The following is a 20,158-nucleotide window of genomic DNA, read 5'->3' as shown; positions in this document are numbered from 1 at the left end:
AAGTTCAAGTCAGAGATTTCTCATACTTACAAGTAGTGAGATCAGTAAAACAGTAAAAACAATCCTAATGAGTTTCTTAGAACCTAAATGTCCATTTGAAATAAACACAGTATTCACAATGTTGCTTGATTTTTATCTTGCTAGCAAAATAATTACAAATATGTTGTGATATATTGCCCATTCCTACTTAGTGTCATTGGTTGTACCAGTAAGTCCAGTTACTGCAATTCTGTGACATTATCTCACTAATTTTGTGAGATTTCTCAGAGTGTCATTTCTCTTAAGTCAGTATTATTGTCTGTAACCGTAATGCATGTTATAGAGACAAAATATGAAAGGCAAATTGAATGAGGAATAAAGGACCTTTCACTCACAGAAGTAATCAAGCATTCCACGATTACCTAGAAAGGCCACATCGTGCGTCAATGTCTTGATTGCATTGTAATTGGTAGGTTTGGTTTTGGAAGGGTTGGTGGGGGTCTTTTAGTATGTCAAAAAGCTTCAGTATGGATTGTGAGATTACATCAGTGTAATGAGAGCAAATTTGTTTCTGTTTAGTTGACAAGTTATGTGCTGAGAAAGAATGAAATTGTCAAACATTATGTGTTAAATACCCTTGAAGACTCTTAAGCCTGGTAAGACTTTATTCACACACACACTCTATATACTGTATATTACGTCAATATTAGTTAATGAATTGAGGATCATGAACTAACAATGATCAATCCTATTGCAACCGTTAGTAATCTTTGTTAATGTTAATTTATAAATATTCTAGTGTTCATTGTTAGTTCATATTAGTTCACAATGCTTTGACTAATGGTAAATTACACTAATTGTAATGCTAAAAATATAAAATAGTCAAGTCAAGTGGTTTTTATTGTCGTTTCAACCATATACAGTTAGTACAGTACACAGCAAAACGAGACAACGTTCCTCCAGGACCATGGTGCTACATAAAAACAACAAAGGACCAACATAGGACCACATGAGACTACACAACGAAATAAAATACCTATATAAACTACCTATATATACCTATATAAAGTGCACGTGCAAACATGTGCAAAAAGTACAGGACAGTACAACAAATTACTGACAGTGAACAGGACAATAGACAGTGCAGCGCCGACCAGTACTCAGTAGTGCAAAAAGATGACAGTTTCTAAAAATGTAAACATAACATACTATGAGATAATGTTCTATGCACATAGCAGTTATTGAGGTAGCAGACAGTTATAAAGTGACAGTTATTAAAGTGCAACTCAGGACACGTGTGTGTGTCAAACCAGTCTCTGAGTATTGAGAAGTCTGATGGCTTGGGGAAGAAGCTGTTACACAGTCTGGCCGTGAGGGCCCGAATGCTTCGGTACCTCTTGCCAGGCAGGAGGAGGGTAAAGAAGTTTGTGTGAGGGGTGTGTGGGGTCGTCCACAATGCTGGTTGCTTCTTGGATACAGTGTTTTTTGAAAATGTCTTTGATGGAGGGAAGAGAGACCCCAATGATCTTCTCAGCTGTCCTCACTATCCTCTGCAGGGCTTTGTGGTCGAAGCGGTGCAAGTCCCAAACCAGGCAGTGATGCAGCTGCTCAGGATGCTCTCAAAAGTCCCTCTATAGAATGTAGTGAGGATGGGGGTTGGGAGATGTGCTTTTCTCAGCCTTCGAAGAAAGTAGAGACGCTGCTGGGCTTTCTTGGTGATAGAGCTGGTGTTGAGGGACCAGGTGAGGTTCTCCGCCAGGTGAACACCAAGAAATTTGGTGCTCTTGACGATCTCCACAGAGGAGCCGTCGATGTTCAGCGGAGTGTGTTCACCTTGTGCTCTCCTAAAGTCAACAACCATCTCTTTTGTTTTGTCGACATTCAGGGACAGGTTGTTGGCTCTACACCAGTTTGTCAGCCGCTGCACCTCCTCTCTGTATGCTGACTCGTTGTTCTTGCTGATGAGACCCACCACGGTCGTGTCATCGGCGAACTTGATGATGTGATTCGAGCTGTGCATTGCTGCACAGTCGTGAGTCAGCAGAGTGAACAGCAGTGGACTGAGACACACAGCCCTGGGGGCCCCAGTGCTCAGTGTGGTGGTGGTGGAGATGCTGTTCCCGATCCGGACTGACTGAGGTCTCCCAGTCAGGAAGTCCAGGATCCAGTTGCAGAGGGAGGTGTCCAGGCCCAGCAGGTTCAAATAGTTAATGTAGAAATTAATAAATATTGCAAAAGTATAATGTATTGTTTGTTCTGATTTACTATTGTGTTAACTAATGTTATAAAATGCAGTTATCTTGGACCTTGTATGTTTTATAATGCTTTGGTTTGTAAACAGAGCAGAATGTACGAAGAATTGTTTTTGGCTTAGTGTGAGAATCCTTGAAACTTGGAAACATTATGGATTTGTCTGCACCATGAAACCATCTGTAATTGCTGGTTCTTAATACCAAACTAATTAGTCCTAAACAATTTAATTTTTTTATACCTGCACCCATTTCTTCTAAAGAGAGTTGATTGACTAATAGTGTTTTTGCATGTTATGAAAGAATACAGAGTCTGAACTCAATAACCCTGCTGTGTGTTTTGTTAATTGAGTAACTGAAATCTTTTAAAGTAATTGCAGTTATCTCATGAAGAACTTCAGCTTGCAATTGGAATACCTTCCTCTCTTCAGAGAGAACTACAAAGTTATTTCCACAAATTAGAGAAGCACTTGTCCTGAAATCCCCAGAGCTAATGGTTCTGTATGTGTGAGTGAAAGTGTGTGTTTGCTGAAGACTGAGAGAAATGTATTAAGCACTTGCAGAAATTCCCAATGCCTTCAATGCAGTTACACACACATTCAGCACACACAAACTAAAACATACATTGACTTCTTGCATTTAATGACTTAGACAAATAAATATGCAAGCAATAAACACACCCCTTAAGGGGTTTTAAGTAATTCAAAAAGCAAACAACAAAAGTCAGCATATACGTATAACAATACAAAATCTTTAAGTGATGTGCATGGATCCTTTTTCACTTACTTGATACTTATATTTCATGTAACAGCATTGGAAATTTTCACTGGTTGTATTATTCTGCTTGTCTGTGTTCTAGTCGCCTTGATTAGCCTGATTATGGGCCGGGTGTGTAGCATCATGACCCGACCCCACCCTCCTCCCTGCCACATAGTTATAGATTATAATTATATAGATTACATTGCTCTCCTCAGTGAGTCATTGTGGATTGTGTGGCAGGCCTGGTGCTTGCACTGTGCGGATAAGAAACCATCTCACATTGCATCACACATAACGTCTGACAGCCACCTCTGGCCTGAAAACCCCTCTCTCCCTGGGCTCATCTCAGCTTTTATTTACACTCTGTCACAGCTTTTAGGCAGTACATGAGATTACTTCCTTCTATTTGACTTTGCTTTTTTCCTATAGAGTGAGTGAAAAAGGCACATGATGACATCATGCATAACAAGGCAAAAGCTTCTGATGCACATTGTGGTTTAGTTTTACAGTATTTCATGTGATGGTGGTGTAAAAATGTTTTGTTTATTGTATTGATTGCATATATTCTTTATTCTGTGTGGAGAAATTTGCTATGGTCATCAATGTTGCTACCCTGTAGCTCAAGACCGGTTGCCCACTGAAGCTAAGCAGGGTTGAGCCTGGTCAATACCTGGATGGGAGACCTCTTGGGGAAAGTTTGCTGCTGGAAGAGGTATTAGGGAGGCCAGCAGGGGGTGCTCAACCTGCAATCTTTGTGGGTCCATATGTCCCAGTATAGTGATACTGTAAAAAAGGGCACCATCCTTCGGATGAGATGTTAAACTGATGTCCTGACTCTGTGGTCAATAAAAATCCAGTGAAACTTCTCGAAAAGAGTAAGGGTGTAACTCTTGTGTCCTGGCCAAATTCCAAATGTCCCCCATTGGCCCTTATCAATCATGACCTCCTAATAATTCCATTTTATGAATTGGCTCTATCACTCCACTCTCTCTTCTCCACCAATAGCTGGTGTGTGGTGAGTGTACTGGCAGACTATGGCTGCCGTTGCATCATCCATGTGGATGCTGCACACTGGTGGTGGTTTAGGAGAGTCTCCTGTTCACTGTGTGAAGCTCTGAGTGTATTGTAAAAAAAGCGCTATATAAATGTAAACATTCATTCATTCATTTATACAAACACACAATAAATTATTCAACATACATTCACATATGCACAAGATGAGAATCAACATATATTGTAACTTAGTTTTTGCAAGAAAGAGTAGACATTCACATGCAAATAAATGCAGGAAAGAAGAACCCTGTCTGCAAATATTGCAATTATTTGTTTGATTTTTAATAGCCAGTCTATTGAATTCTATGGAAGATTTGCCAATTTAGGCCACATTTACCCTAAACACTCACACACACATTGATTTTGCTTTGTCTGCAACGCTCATCCATAGTGGAACAGCGTTTTTCTCCAAAACGCTCTACATAACCGCATACTTTGAAAGATGATGACAATAGGAAGTAGAAAACTGAGTTTTTAACCTTAAACGGATTAGTTTGGACGTGGTCTTGGAATTTTTGAGGAATATCAATACAGTGCTGGCTAGCAAGCACTGCAAATGTTAAAGATAAATACTTAATTTATAAAATGGCCAGCTAGCTGCACTATGGTACCATTTACACCTGCATAAACATGCATTTTTCGTGATTGGATCACTGTCGGATTGCACTTGACTATATTACATTGTGATCAAACCACTGAAACCACATTTGGACGTGGTCAGGAATAGATTCTGACCACATTCAAAGGTGTAAATGCAAGTGCGTTTTCGTTATCTAGATACTAACGTAATTAATTACTTAATCAGTAATTAACTGCAGTATGTGATGAGGTTGCGCTGCAGTCATCCTTTGTTAAAGCACTCTGTTGTGTGTTCTTGCCTTTTTCTGTTAATTCAGCCATCGCAATGTGAAGAATACAATAGACACAGCCGTCTTGCAGTCTTGTCACCCAAACAATGAACAATATTACATGGATCACAGTGGCAAGAAAAAGTATGTGAACCCTTTGGAATTAGCTGGTTTTCTGCATTAATTGTTCATAAAATGTGATCTTATCTTCATTAAAGTCACAAGTATAGAAAAACATGAAGGTGCTTAAGCTAACAACACACAAACAATTATAATCTGCCATGTCTTTATTTTACACATCCCATTAGACATTCACAGTGCTGTGGAAAAAGAAGGTAAACCATTGAATTTAATAAATGGTCTATCCTCTTTTGGCAGCAAACACCTCAACCAAGTGTTTCTGGTAGCTGCGTATTAGACCTGCACAATGTTCAGCAGGAATTTTGGACCAGTTTTCCTTATAGAACTGCTTCAGCTAAGCCATATCCTTAGGATTTCTGGTGTGAATGGGTCTTTTGATGTCATTCCACAGCATCTCTATTGGGTTAAGTTCTGGTCTCTGACTGGGCCACTCCACAAGTGGATTCTCTTTTTTTGAAGGCATTCTGTAGTGAATTTACTTTGATGTTTAAGGTCAATGTCTTGCTGCATCACCCAACTTCTACTGAGCTAACACACAGCCATCCTGACATTATCCTGTAGGATATCTTGATAAACTTGGGAATTCATTTTTCCCTTGATAATGGCAAGCAGTCCAGGCCCCCGAAGCAACAAAGCAGCCCCAAATCATGATGCTCCCTCCACCGTACTTCACCATTGGGATGATGTTTTCATGTTGGAATGCGGTGCCCTTTTTACACCATACGTAGTGCTGCATGTTCTTCCCAAACAATTCAACCTTATTTTCATCCGTCCACTAAACATTTTCCCAGTAGCATTGTGGAGTGTCAAACTGGTCTTTGGCAAACTTCAGGCACAAAGCCATGTTTTTGTTGGGGGAAAAAGTAGCAGCTTCATTTGTGGTGTCCTGTCATGGACACAATGCCTGTTTAATGTTTATCCAACCCTGTGGAAGTTTCAATGATTTATTCAATATGTACAAGAACAATACAATTATTTGTGTGTTATTAGTATCATTATTGTAACTTAGCTGAAGATCAAACCAGATTTTAAGACAAATTTATAAATAATATAAATAAATAAATTTATAAATTATAATAAATAAATACTGTAAATGCAGGTAATTCCAAAGGGGGTCACACATTTTTTTCTTGCCACTATGTTTTATTGGAATACACTTGAAACAAGTCTAACTTGCACATTGCAGATGAGATACATATGTAAAAAGTGCAGAACATGAGATGAATATCATTAGATATGCTGATAGAAAGCATTTGAATTATCCATCAATGTTTTTAAAAATTGCTAAAAGACAGATCATTTTTAGTTACCACAGCCACTGATGTAATATAGAAGTAGTGTTTTAAATTTTTTGCTGGTAATTTTGATCGGATCTCTATCTGATAACACTGGGATGCAAGGTGTAAATGCAATCCAGCTAAAGAATATTCCGATACTATCCTGATACGAAACGGTGTAAATGGTGCCTATGTTATCAAAAGAGCTTGTGAATGTTCTCAGTGTGGTAATACTAGCAATTTGATTGATGATATTTATATTTATTAATGATCGGCCTTCACTCTCTTATTTGAAAATAAGGCTACCTGTTTCAGTTCTAGGTTAGAGCTCATTCCAGAATAGGTGGGACCATCCACTGGAATGATCTTCTACTGTGGCACAGACACAAGACCAATAGCAAACAGACAAATAGCACTGTAGGCAGTAGGAAAATGTCAGATATTCCCAAAACAATAAATGTGTGTGTGTGTGTGTGTGTGTGTGCCTCTGTGTGATGATCAGAGAGGGAGTTTAGATGAATCCAGATCTCATGAAATGTAGAGAGAAAACCCAGCAGAGCCTCTGGCATCCTCCAGGAGGTTTTATACATGCCAACAGCCACGCGAATGCTCTCTATCACCCAGCTAAACTTACACCCTAACAGTACTTGATTTTTCCACATAAACATACAGCAAGTAGTGCCCTTGTGTCCCCCTCACCCCCTCTTAGCCCACCCCTGTTGTAGACAGCACTGAGCAGTGCTGCTCTATGCAGAGTGGAATGAATATGGAACATCCATCTATCACAGTGATGGAGGAGAGAGTATGAGAGGTGCGCTCATAGCTGGAGGCCAGTGCAGATAACAGTAAGGGCACAAAAGGTTGTTTTCCTGAAAAATGATCCACTGAGAAAGCTTATCGCTTTTGTTAAGCACACTGACACACGCACACACACAAACAGGCACATCTGGCTAGAAGCAGTCAAATAATGTCACACATTTCTCTCTGTTATGTAAAATTCACACCTAAAATATGCTTATTATTTTTTACATGCTCATGCTAAACCATTAGTCACATGTCCAATGTCAGGGAGAGTCCCACATTTGACTTCAAAGATGTGACATTTTGTTGGATGCCATGTTCAGAAAAGTTCTTCTGTCATTAACTGACCCTTATGTTTTTCTAAACTCATATGAATTTATTTCTTTTATGGCATGCAAAAAGAGATGTTAGGTAGACGTGACAGGCTCAGTCACTTATCTTTGTCATTGTTTGGAGAAGAAAAATAGGTGGAATGACAGTGATTGGTGATTGAGACTGTCAGTCCCTAACATTCTACCCAACATCATCTTTTCTATTACTTTCAAGAAAGAAAGTTATATTGGTTTGGACCTACATGAGTGTGTCTATATGATTATAGAATATTTTAAATTTTTTTGTGGTGAGCTATCCCTTTAAGGCAAGTCAGTTCACTCGATTGTCACTTGATTGTCAAGATTATGTTCCAATAGCACATTTTTTAATCAGCAATAACATCTGACAACAATGTTAGCAATGTTAGCTGAAGTAACAAACTACATATAGATTAAAAATTACTTAAAGACAGGACTTCCATTTCTACAGCCACCATATTTAGTATTATGATTTATCCATAACATTTTTCCACAAGTGGTCCACCTCCTCCTCCCATGTGTCAGGCTGAACACCTAGCAGCATCTTTGAGTTCTTTGTTCTCCTTGAGGTGTGAAAAGAAAACATAATTGAGAAGCTATTTTGGGTATAGCATGCTTCAGTGGACTTGCACAGACAAATGGGAATCTTGGAGAGGTCTCTATATTTGCTGAATGTATTTCCATTTGTTCCCCTCCTTATTTACCTGCTCCCTCTCTACAAAATCCCACATTTCTCTTAGCGAAAAAATATTCACCTGTGCAAAAGATTGCTTGCAATTTGCTCCTCTCAAGTGGAAGTGCATTAGAGCATAGATAAAGAGTTGTGAAAAACAGCATGTCAATTACAGTCATTTTGGGGGCAGAGGTAGACAAAAGCCCATAGAGATGACACATGTGTATCTCTGTGTGTGTATGGGTGCAGGGAATGTGGGTTTTGATTAGATACAAAGGTTGTGCAGTGGATGTGATTTAGAGCTCTTCATGGTTACCTGTTCATGTCAGGGTGTGCATGATGCTGTACATACATTTGATGAGAAAAATGAATGTGCCCACACGCACATTTGGGAGGCTCACGACTCAGTCTATTCAGGCCTTGTTGGCCCAGGCAGCTGCCCATGTCGCCCATACCTAAAACTGCCCCTGGCCCCTAGTGGTTATCACACAAGTACTACAGTAGACCTTGAGCCAAGGTGTTTATGTGGGAGATTTATGTTCAACATTTGGTCCATGTTGTGTCCTGAACCCTTTCTCCTTCCTATAATGTACTGTCTCTTCTACTTCCAATGTGAAGAAAATGGCAAAATACCAAAAGTTAACTTTTCCTATTTATAGCCTGTTTGCATAAAAACATTTTGAATTGAATTGAAGTTTTATTGAAATTTAAAAATATATTTTCCACCTACAGCTACGCAGGTTAGCCCTTCAGAGCTGCAAGACGTGTTCCAGGAAACCTCCTCTAATATCTTTCAAATCAATGCAAATGGTGAGTTTCAAAAGCCGCCCACCACATATTCTGAATTTGATTGTTATCCATTAAGAATGGAATGAGCAGTAAGTTGGGAGGTGAAAGTGACACATTTTAATACCCATGGATCTTTCTGTCTGTTCTTTGTAGTGGTAACACTAGAGAAAAGCCTTCAATCATTGGGCACATCCAGAGACACAGCAGAGCTACGACAGGGTTTGTAAGTCAACACACACACACACACATTTTAATATCTGTCAAAGTGGGGACTTTCCCTTGACTTTTGTTATTTCTATACTGAGTTAATAATATGTGAATTGCACATATTTGCGTTTATATGTGACCCTGTGTGTGAAAACCCAGCTAAAGTAATTTTTTTGTGATTTCACTATTTTATACATAAAATCATCCTACATAATGTAAAGAACGTTCTGTGAAAATATAATCTTGATATCTTTAATATTGAGTGAGTAAGGCTATGTCAAAGATTTGCTGAATTTGGGGCTCAGTAAATCATGTTTTTGAGAAATTCCAATGTAAAAACATGCTTATTTTTAAAAACTGCAACGCATTTGAATCATAACTATGCTGACTATGTGCCATATACCACATTTTCAGCGATATATGATATATATTGGAAAATGCTTAAAGTTTTGTAAAACAGGCAGGCCTATAATGTGCATGTCCAAAAAGCATAAAAACATTTAAACGAATGGGGGGTACCACAAGAGCTTGATTGTTGCAACAATTACCAAGTCAATTCAGTGGAATGATTTGTATAACTTTATTAGTAAAATTAAATATCAGTAGAAAATTTAATTAATATATAAATGAATTCATATAAACAATTTCTGAAAAAAATTAAAATCTCATTCTCTTACTGGGATACTGTGTAACATTTGGAGTAAAACAACATGTTCAAGGGATAGTTCACCTAAAAATGAACATGTTGTCATCATTTACTCACCCTGAAGTTGTTCCTAATCTGTATGAGTTTATTCTATTGAACATAAAATATATTTTGAAGAATGTTGATAATCAAACAGTTGAAGGTAGCCATTGACTGCCATAGTAGGAAAAAATAAGCTGTTTGTGACAGGGCGGAGGGTCGCAATCTTTTGCCTTAACTGGTGTTGACCTGATTGTCGCTCGTGTGGATTGATATTAAGGTGTATTTACACTTTCTAATGGTAGAAAAGAGGTTCCTGAAACGAATGATACAAGAATCAGCAGGTGTTTTGCACCAAAATAAACCCAGAGACTATTTAAATGAATGTTTAGGAAGCCCACGTCCGGTATTTTTTTGTATATTTTATTTTTCAGGTTTTACTATCATGTGTCCCCACAATGCAGTCAAAACCTGACCCCACAAACACATGCACACATATACACAAACTTGAGCACGTATACTTAAGGTAATTCAACCCATTTCTTCTATTGATATAAAAACTGTCTGGAACTTTTATTGCAGCAAAGAAAAGGCGCTTTGTGCCATCTTATGATGTCATGGTGGTCACTGTATTTTTTCCCACAGACCTTCAATTGCTTTAGTAGCTTTCCTATTGCTGTCTCTGTATAGATGGCTTTGAAACCAGGCAATATCTGAGAGCTCACTCTTACTGTTTCATCACCTACCGCCCAGCATGTATTGATTACTCATCTAACTTTTGTAGCCAGGACGCAGCAATTACTAAATTCCTCTCTGATGATAAAGTATCAGGTCTGGAATTGCCGTTGTTTTAAATGCATTACACTCCTCGTGTCCAGTGGCGGCTCATCAATTATATCAAACATTTTCTTTTTGTTAATGATGGCATTGAAAACCTTATAGCCACTGTTGTGTGTGTGTGGTTGCTTTTTGAGGAATTGCTACTACTAGGGCACAACATGATATATGATGTTAGCTATAAAGCCTTTGGGCAGACTGGTTGCCTAAAACTAAATGAGTTGAGTGGTCTGTATTTTACCACCAACCACGCCCACCTGATAAATATCCCTAGAACTTAGAAAGTTCTTTGAACATTGATGATAAAGCTTATATTATATATTCACAGTTATCCTGACCAACCACTGGGCAGCACCATGATGATTCTGCCCCCTGACTGTTTTCTGGAATGTAAAAACTACCAATGTAAAAACTATGAATAGTTCTAAAGAACAACAACCATTTTAAGTATTTGTTCGAGTAAAATTAGCTCAGGCTCCATATGTGCAGTTGTTGGCTATCGTAACGACTCCAAGTATTTAATGATACCAACGTAAATAACCTCGGACCATAGCTTTACGTCATTTAACCACTCCCTACAGCAATGGTTCTCATCACGCCCCCCTTTGAAACAAGAAATTAGCAGTCTTCCACATCTTTTACAATATCTTCAAACACTTTGATAACCACTGCTCTACACTTTGAAGGCAATGTCAAAAAACAGTCACAATCATCACAACAACAGTAATAACAGAAAAAGTAATAGTTTATCCTGCAATAACAGCGTTGAGATGTCTCCACATAATTAATTATTCATGAACTGCATTACTTCACAGCAAAACGGTAAAGTGGGTGAACAAAGAGTAAGTACAGGAAATATACTGTATATCTTGTTTTTGAAAGTATCTCAGGTTTGCGTGATGCTGAACACTATTTGTCTATTGGTTGACAGTGTCTTTGACATTGTTTTAGGAAAATTAACCATGTTTTTACCAAGTAACCACAATTTAACCATTGCATTGCAATATTTCTATAGTTAAACCATGGTTAATAGTATCAAAACTTGATTTCTTGATTTCTGCCACAAAAAAATAAAATAATAATAATTACCACAGTCATGGTTACTACAACATTACTGTATTAAATCCATGGTTTCTGCCAAAAGACCATGGTTTTTACAATCATAGTAACTACAATAGTATTACAGTAAAACCATGGTTCATTTTTGTTTGTGTTTACCTGCACTATTCATTCACAAGCTGCACATGGTTTGAACTTAATAAAGACCTTCTTCATCACTGGCAAATGGTAGGATGCATTTGCAGGTATGGTTTCCATTGATTGTAGATAATTATCCATTGCAACCAGCGTTATCTTTGTTTTACCTGCTCCAAATAGTTAAGTAGTGCACGTGAGTATTCTGAGTCATTAAAATTGATCCGCCTACAGATTCATACAGCTTTAGTATTAAGATTAGAGTACTGCTATAGCTTTTATCTAAGGAAATGAAATGTGGACACAGCACCCTACCAAGAAATCTGTAAATGAGCTGTTAATGTTGAACAAAGTCCTCTAGAAATGTAAAGAAATTAGGTGAGTTCTCTGCTACAGAAAAAGAACATTTCTCATAAACTTGTAATCCTGACAGTAATCACAATTTTTTTATGTAACTGTAATCTGATTACGATGGTTTTTATGTAATTGTAACGGATTGCAGTTACCTATTTTTTTTATATTCTTACCTAACACTGTTACAAGTAATCTGTTACTCCCCAAGCCTGCATTACATGATTCAGCGTTGTAGATTTTGTCAGCACTACACTACTTAATCAATAAATAGCCTTGCTACTGGAAAGCTACTTGATATTAAAACTAGCAACAGCCACCTCACTACTGAGAAATGTAGTTAAGCTATTTGTAGCGACATCTGTGCATCTGTGGTGGTCATTATGTAGTAGGCGCACTTTGTGAAATGAGTCCTTACAGTTGTGGGTGTGGGTGGTAGTAACCGTAAGTTCTCTGTACTGTTACCCCCTCTGTTGTTCTTTCAGAGTTACTGCAGAATTAAGTACCGGATTTTTTTGGAATATGAGTATAAATATTTTTTCATAATCTCAAAGGTCCTGCAATTTATTGTCCAAAGCATTTTACAGTATATGCAATACATAATATAAATGTAACCGATGACGGCCGGCGAAACACACGCGGGTGGGCTTCTTCTCCCGGGTCCTAGTACCTGCCGCATGCAACCTCTGTCAGTGCAACTTATAAACAGATGCATTTTATCTGTTTTATTTTCTCCCAACAATGCAACTTTGTCCCTGTGCAACTTATATGCAGGTGCTACTTTATTTCTAGAAAATACGGTACATCTCATACCAGGAATTATGCCATCACAGACTGCATAAACTTAATATCCCTTGTGTACCGCTGCACTAAACAATCTGTGGTTTGAGTTGTCTTGAAGGGAATTGTACAAAGTGTAGGCCCATCTGAAGCACACCTGTGTCATTAATTGATTCGAAAAGTCTAGTGTGCAATTTTTTTTTATTAAATATGTTTCTTTGGCATCCACTTCATTAGAGTGTCTGCATATATATTCAACAAATTTGCACCTGTTTCTCTCTCTTTCTCTCTCTCCATATCTCACTTTCATTCTGTCTTATTGCCTACAGCTCACCGTGGCTGTTTTGCTAATGCTTTTCACATTTTCCTGTGTTTTTCCCCCCTTTCCTTTTTCTTAGTTGACCTTGACTGTGCTTTCCTTCGTGCCAGACTTAATCCTGCTGCTCCAAACAGGTCACTTGACAACAACTCTCTCTCTCTCTCTCTTTCACTTGCTCTCTCACTCTGCCCATTTTCTTACTCTTTTGCCCTCTGTTGCACCCTAGCAATGATTCTATTACTGCCAGTTTCCACGGAAACCTTGCAGTTCCAGGGTCATACCTCCCAGATGGCGATATGTCGCCCAAAGGCCCTGGCAGACTGCCCCCCCCCTTGCCCCCAAAAAACTTCCTCACACACACACACTCACTACAATGTCACTGGCAAGCAAAGAAATGGTGAAATGGACTTCACAGCTTGTGTTTTAAGACGAGATGAGGCACAAATTGGTAAACAAATGTAGATTTTTTTGGTGAATGGCTGATTTTCCAAAAATAACCAATAAGAATGTCATCATTTACAGTACTCATCCTCATGTCGTTTCAAACCCTCATTCCTTATGTCGAACACAAAAGATCCAATGAAAGTGAATGAAGGCTGTCATTCTGCCTAACATTTTGTGTTCCACAGAAGAAGGAACGTCATTCGATATTGGAAAAAGCATGACGGTGAGTATACAATGACACATTTGCTGTGTTTGTGAGAACAATCCCTATAAGTACAAACTCTCACAACTGGTAGTGTTCTTATATTTGTGCCATTATCCAGCGAAAAATCACTTGGCCAATTAAATTTGACCCATCTCTGTAATAGAAGAAACACACGCAGGAAAACTAAGTGAATTAATCGTTCACACCCTTTGTTTGTCATTGTGTTGGTTAGAGCATTACATATTCTGCTCTGCTGCGCAAGGGACGTCTCAGGGTCGGTCTTCGTCTTAAGAGAGGAGGATACCTTGCACTGTCCGTCCTGGTCTCTGCTTAGGAATTTGGGGACAGAAGGTGTGCCTTATGCTGAGAAGCCCATGGGAACCAGAGGGAGGAATTGGGGGGATTAAGATGGGCAAGTTGGAGTGTCAATACATGGAGAAATCTGGGCTTATGAATATTAATTAGCTCCTGCTGACATTGCTGATGTTCCACTATGATTTTGCACTTCTGGGGCTACATTCACGAAAAAAACTAAGAAAAAAAAACTGTTAAGAAAGCACCTCACTATCATTGGTTTTTAAATAAAGTGTGTGAGATGTGTTAGTTTAAAGGGATAGCTCACCCAAAAATGAAAATTCTCAGATAATTTACTCACCCACATGCATCCCTGATGTGTATGACTTTCCTTCTTCTGCAGAACACAAACAAATATGTTTAGAAGAATATCTCAGCTCTGTAGGTCCTCACAATGCAAGTTAATGGTAACCAGATATTTGAAGCACCAACAATCACATAAAGGCAGCATAAAACTTATCCATAAGACTCCACTTGTTACATTTATGTCTTATGAGGTGATATGATAGGTGTGGGTGAGAAACAGATCAACAAAATGCTTTTTCCATTTAAATTCCCCTCCCTGCCTGTAGATGGCGGTATTTACAAAGAATGTGAATCATCAAAAACACAAGAAGAGCTCTTTGGGGAGAAGAGTCTTATCACTTCTGAAGATATGGATTTAACAGCTTGAAACTTATGGATTACTTTTGTATTTCATTTGTGATTTTTGGAGCTACAAAGGTCTGGTCACCATTCATTTGTAATGTAAGGACCTACAGAGCTGAGATATTCTTAGTAAATGTTGAGAGATTAAAATTTTGGGGTGAACTATCCCTTTAATGATGTGAACCGTCATAGGAGAATTTACTTGCTGGTAACCATTTGACAACTTTTAATTTGACATGGAGGAAAATAAAAGAAACACAAACAAGAGCTGGAGGTTCTTGTTGAGGGAATTACTGCAATGAAAAGTTCTCATTGGGAAGCTTGATAATTATATCACGTCGGGAAGTAAGAGGCAGGCATGGAAAAGGGTGGCGGAGCACAGTCTCAGCTTTCTAATTATATAATTATAATGTTTCTATTGACTCTCAAGATCAGAGAGAGAGAGAGAGAGAGAGAGAGAGTGCTATGCAATGCATCTGTTTAAAATGACAGGCATGATTGGTCACCACATTATGAAGGTTCAAAACAAAATTTATTGTTTGAATTTCGTGATAAAAATCAAAATGGTCAAAAAAAAAACAAAACAAAATCTTGTTTTGGTCTTTAATCACATTTCTACATCAACAGCCCATTGCAATTTCCGACTCAACACGGTAGAACGTGTCACATTTGAAACAACAGTAAATTCATCAAATCAAAATCAAAATAAATTTTTTTTTTTTTGTTACAATCTTAAGAAACCCAAAAAATTACATTCATTTGAAGTCTTTTTTCAGAAATGCAACATATTCTTAACTTTTTTTTTTTTTTTTAGATTTAAATTAAAAAGAAAATGGTATTTAAGAATATATTTCTTGTTAAGAATGTTTTGTGAATCCGGCGCCAGATTTGGCAATATCCATCCAGTTCTGTGTTTGCTCAGCTATTTTTACATTACCTTTTAATGTTAATTAGTAATTTACCAGCAATCAATTGAACTCCTATCCCAAGCTGTCAAAACTGAAATTTCAAATATTTAACATCAAAATTCTAGAAATAAAGATCAAGCTATTACAATTAATGGCATTAATGGCTTTGACTGACTTCTACATTTGAGTTTTCTCTTCTAAAATAACTGACATTCGTTATTTTCATTTTGTAATTTTTTGAATGCATACTCAAATGTAAAGTTTGCATGGAGATTTAACATTGCACATTCTTTAAAGCATTTCTACCCATTTTAAATTATGTCAGGGGTTTGAACCAGAGTTTATTAGAGCCTATTTCAGAAATAAACTTAATTACAGTATTGTAATATCAGCCACATGAGTTTGGTAGAGCAGGCTTAAGGCTTTATCACCCCTGTGCGACATGTAGGATTTAAGAATGCTATATTGTCCTGAAGCAATTTCTTTTTTTTTTTTGGTCATTCATTTGGATGGTTGTAAATCAGATATTAGATTCAGTATACATTCAGTAAATCATATCGGCAAGCATATGCAAAAGTTGCTTGTGATATTTATAATGTAAAAACATACTCAGTATCAGACATGACAGTAATATTATGATTCAGTAATCCAATCTCTGCAGAAAATCAAGAGTGTGTTATTAATTGTCTGATCTCCTAACCGAATGCATAGTTAAATATGTATCATCAGAGCAATCATAAATTAAAATTAAAAATGACTTCTACATCACCTTGAGCATTTAAAGCAAAACGAGCGCAATTTACTTGCAAACTCATCTAGCTAATTTCACATCTAAAAACTCCACTTAATCAATGTAGTGTGAAATATATTATTCATAAAACCAACATGCCAAATATGCTTGATGAAAAATACATCAAAAAGACCATTAGCTAAATTAAGCTGTGCTTTCTGAAAACCTGTTGTGAATACTCCCCCAACCCAAATAACTCAAGAGTTTCAGTAGTCCTTTTAGTGAGTAGTATTCTTGAGCCATCATTGCCATAATTTTCATCAAGTATAGCATCAATGCATAAACTTTGCATTACTTGACAATTTCACGTTGGTGTCTGTCAACTTGACTCATCTGGTATGCATCATTACCCCGGGTCAGGATCGGTGCTTAATGGCACATTACGATGGGATAATTGTTTTCTGTTCATTAGCCAAACATATCCTTGGCTCAGGGGCGAGTGAACTTGCAGACACACTTTGCCCTGTTTTCTCAAAATGTGTAGGACGATTACACCAGAATACAGTCATCAGTGTTCCAATCCTGAAATGGAGACCTTTAGTTTTTTGTTTGCCTGACCAGCTGAAATGTGTCTAAAACCCCTCTAAAACCAGCCAACAGACCTGCTTGACTGGGCTGGGAGACCAGCTAAGACTAGCCAAACAGTTTAAGCTGATGTTATCATGTCTTTTTTAACAGGAAGAGAAGCCAGAATACAAATACAATTTAACAAACAGGTGCAGACTTGTTAATACTAAACAAATACAAGCACATTCTGGAAGGCACAACCGCAAACATGTACACACAGATGCTTACATATAAGAGAGCACCAGCTGAAAATGTTCTATTCCAAAAAGACTGACTGGTAAAATGTGGTACATACACTGTTCTTTTCTATTAAGTTATATGGCAAGCTGTTAGATGTTATAGGTTCTATGTTTATACCTCTAGACTTGTTAAACATATTGAAGTCATGGAAGCAGAACTGTAGTTTAATTAATTGTCCATAATTTATTACAGTTTGAATGGATTCATGGTGCAATAGGATTTATATAAAGTGCAATTTAATGAAGGGCATTTCTTGCTGCTTATTGCTCTTGGGCCATGTGTCCTGGACTGACCTTTGTACTGAGTGGTCATCATAAATGTGGTCATCAAATGTGTGCTTGTAATCCCTCACTTCAGCATTAACATTGTAAAATATACTGTAACTATCTGCAATAATTTGAAAAAGAAGGGAGTGCCTGAAATAACAATATACTCATAAACCATCTTCTCCCTTTATATGCATATACATTGGTGTTCAGAAGTATAGAAGGTGTTCTGAGTCCACTTTTGGAAATGCCTCTCTTTGGCATTTTTCTAACTTAATATTTTTTATTCCATTACATGTTATTAAATCAGCATAACAACTAGATAGTTTGATTTTGGCTTTACAAAGCCTTGTCTGAAGGTTTAAACTAATTTAAAAAATTAATTTTGAAGGTGACAGTCAGACAGGCAGACAGAGACACATGTTTCTCAAATTTGCTTATTTGTTTAGTGTCCTCGGAATAGTGCAGAATCTTACATATTTCTTGATATCTTTGTTCTACATATTTCAAAATCTTTCAACTTTTACCACTCTTTATTTCCAGGTTTAAATTTCATTTGAATCCCTGATTTTCATGTGGAGAGTACTGCATATGTCCAATATTCAATATTCTTATGATAGATGTATATATACACACACACACACACACACACACACACACACACACACACACACACACACTGGTGGGCAAAAGTTTTGAATAATGTACATTTTTTGCTGTTTCGGAAGGAAATTGTTATTTTAATTCACCAAAGTGGCAATCAGCTGATCACAAAGTATAGTCAGGACATTACTGATGTAAAAAAAAACAGCACCATCACTATTTGAAAAAAGTCATTTTTGATCAAATCTAGGCAGGCCTCATTTCCAGAAGTCATTACTTCAACACCTTATCCTTGAGTAATCATGCTATATTGCTAATTTGGTACTAGATAATAAACTGTACTCAAGTTAAAGTACAATTACTTCAAAAACATTATTACTCAACTAGAATTAAAAGTACTAACATAAATAATTACTTGAGTAAGAAAGTATCCAATTAAAAGAGTACTCAAGTAGTGAGTAACTCGTTACTTTCACAAATGACATAATAGACATTTAATCCCCTATTTTCCATTACATAATACACATTGAACATGTACTAAAGAATTATTATTATTATTATTAGTATTATTAATGGAATATTCATGTTGTTCCAAACCCGTATTACTTTCTTTCTTCCATACAACAGGAGATATTAGATTAGATAGAATGTTTTCCTGAGTCACTATTTACTTTCAGTGAATGTTTATATATATATATATATATATATATATATATATATATATATATATATATATAGAAAGTGAATGTTGACTGAGACTGGCAGTCCCTAACATTCTGTCTAACATATTTTCTGTTCCACATAATACAATGCCTCACATTGGTTTGGAACAACATGAGGGTAGAGAAATTATGACAGAATATTAAATTATGGCTGAGCTATCACTTTAAAGAGATGGTTCACCCAAAAATGAAAATTCTCTCATAATTTACTCATCCTCATGACATCCCAGATGTGTTTGACTTTCTTTCTTCAGCAGAACACAAATATTTTAGCTCTGTAGGCCAAAATGTTGATGCTCCAAAAAGCACATAAAGGCAGTATAAAAGTAATCCATAAGACTCCAGTGTAATTTTTTGTTTGACAGCAGAGGGGTGATATGCAGAAAATAATGTGAAAACACAAGAAGAATGTGAAAGTGATCTGTTTCTCTGTTTCTCATCCACACCTATCACATTACTTCTGAAGATACTGATTTAACAACTAGAGTCTTATGGATTATTTTTATGATGATTTATGTTTGTTTGTTTAGCTTGAAAATGTTACCACCAGAATATGTGAGTGGAGTGGAACGGCACCAATTTCCCCTCTGCGCTCAAAGCATTCTTTAATCACTCTGCTCCAGCTCCCCTCTGGGTTGTCCATTTCCCGCTCCTCGCTCACTCTGCGCTCCTGGATTAGAGAAACCCTGCTCTGTGTTCGCTCCATGACAAAATTAGTTCCTAACTACCTCTCCACTGTAAAGTTATTTCAGTATGCTTTTTAATATCACAGCCTTCCATGCAGAAGGTGTATTAAATAAAAAATAAATACACAATACTAGAAGAAAAGATACAATGTGCTTTATTAGAACACTAACATTAGCCCAAGACTAAATAAAAATCGGCAGCATTTTGTGGGTTTGATCAATTAAATAAATTGCTAGATGCAAAAAAAAGAAAAGAAATTGCACCAAAAAAACATAAAATTATAAATATCAATTACCAAACAAACAAAAAAAAACATTAAAATACATTTCCAAAAAAACATTATTAGGTCTATGTGTTATTTCATAAATATTGACTATCATTTTCTATTATTGCACTTCTTTTAATTAACCTTGCCCTATAATTCTGTGAACA

General features: G+C 37.0%; 1 protein-coding gene across 5 annotated transcripts in view; it reads left to right on the top strand.

The window, feature by feature from the left end:
- tsnare1 (T-SNARE Domain Containing 1) overlaps positions 1–20,158 on the top strand; it is a 358,521-nt gene that overhangs the window by 67,848 nt on the left and 270,515 nt on the right. For all 5 annotated transcript variants that reach the window (XR_007972167.1, XR_007972166.1, XM_052144886.1 and 2 more), the window contains exons 3-4: positions 8,863–8,940; positions 9,073–9,142. Coding sequence is in view for 3 of the 5 variants with exons in the window: in XM_052144886.1 (XP_052000846.1) it covers positions 8,863–8,940; positions 9,073–9,142 (148 nt within the window). In the remaining 2 variants the exon portion in view is untranslated. The remainder of the gene's footprint in view (positions 1–8,862; positions 8,941–9,072; positions 9,143–20,158) is intronic.

This window comes from Xyrauchen texanus, chromosome 15 (assembly GCF_025860055.1).
Source record: "Xyrauchen texanus isolate HMW12.3.18 chromosome 15, RBS_HiC_50CHRs, whole genome shotgun sequence".
NCBI classification, from domain to species: domain Eukaryota; kingdom Metazoa; phylum Chordata; class Actinopteri; order Cypriniformes; family Catostomidae; genus Xyrauchen; species Xyrauchen texanus.
This window is presented reverse-complemented; position numbering and strand designations above follow the sequence as displayed.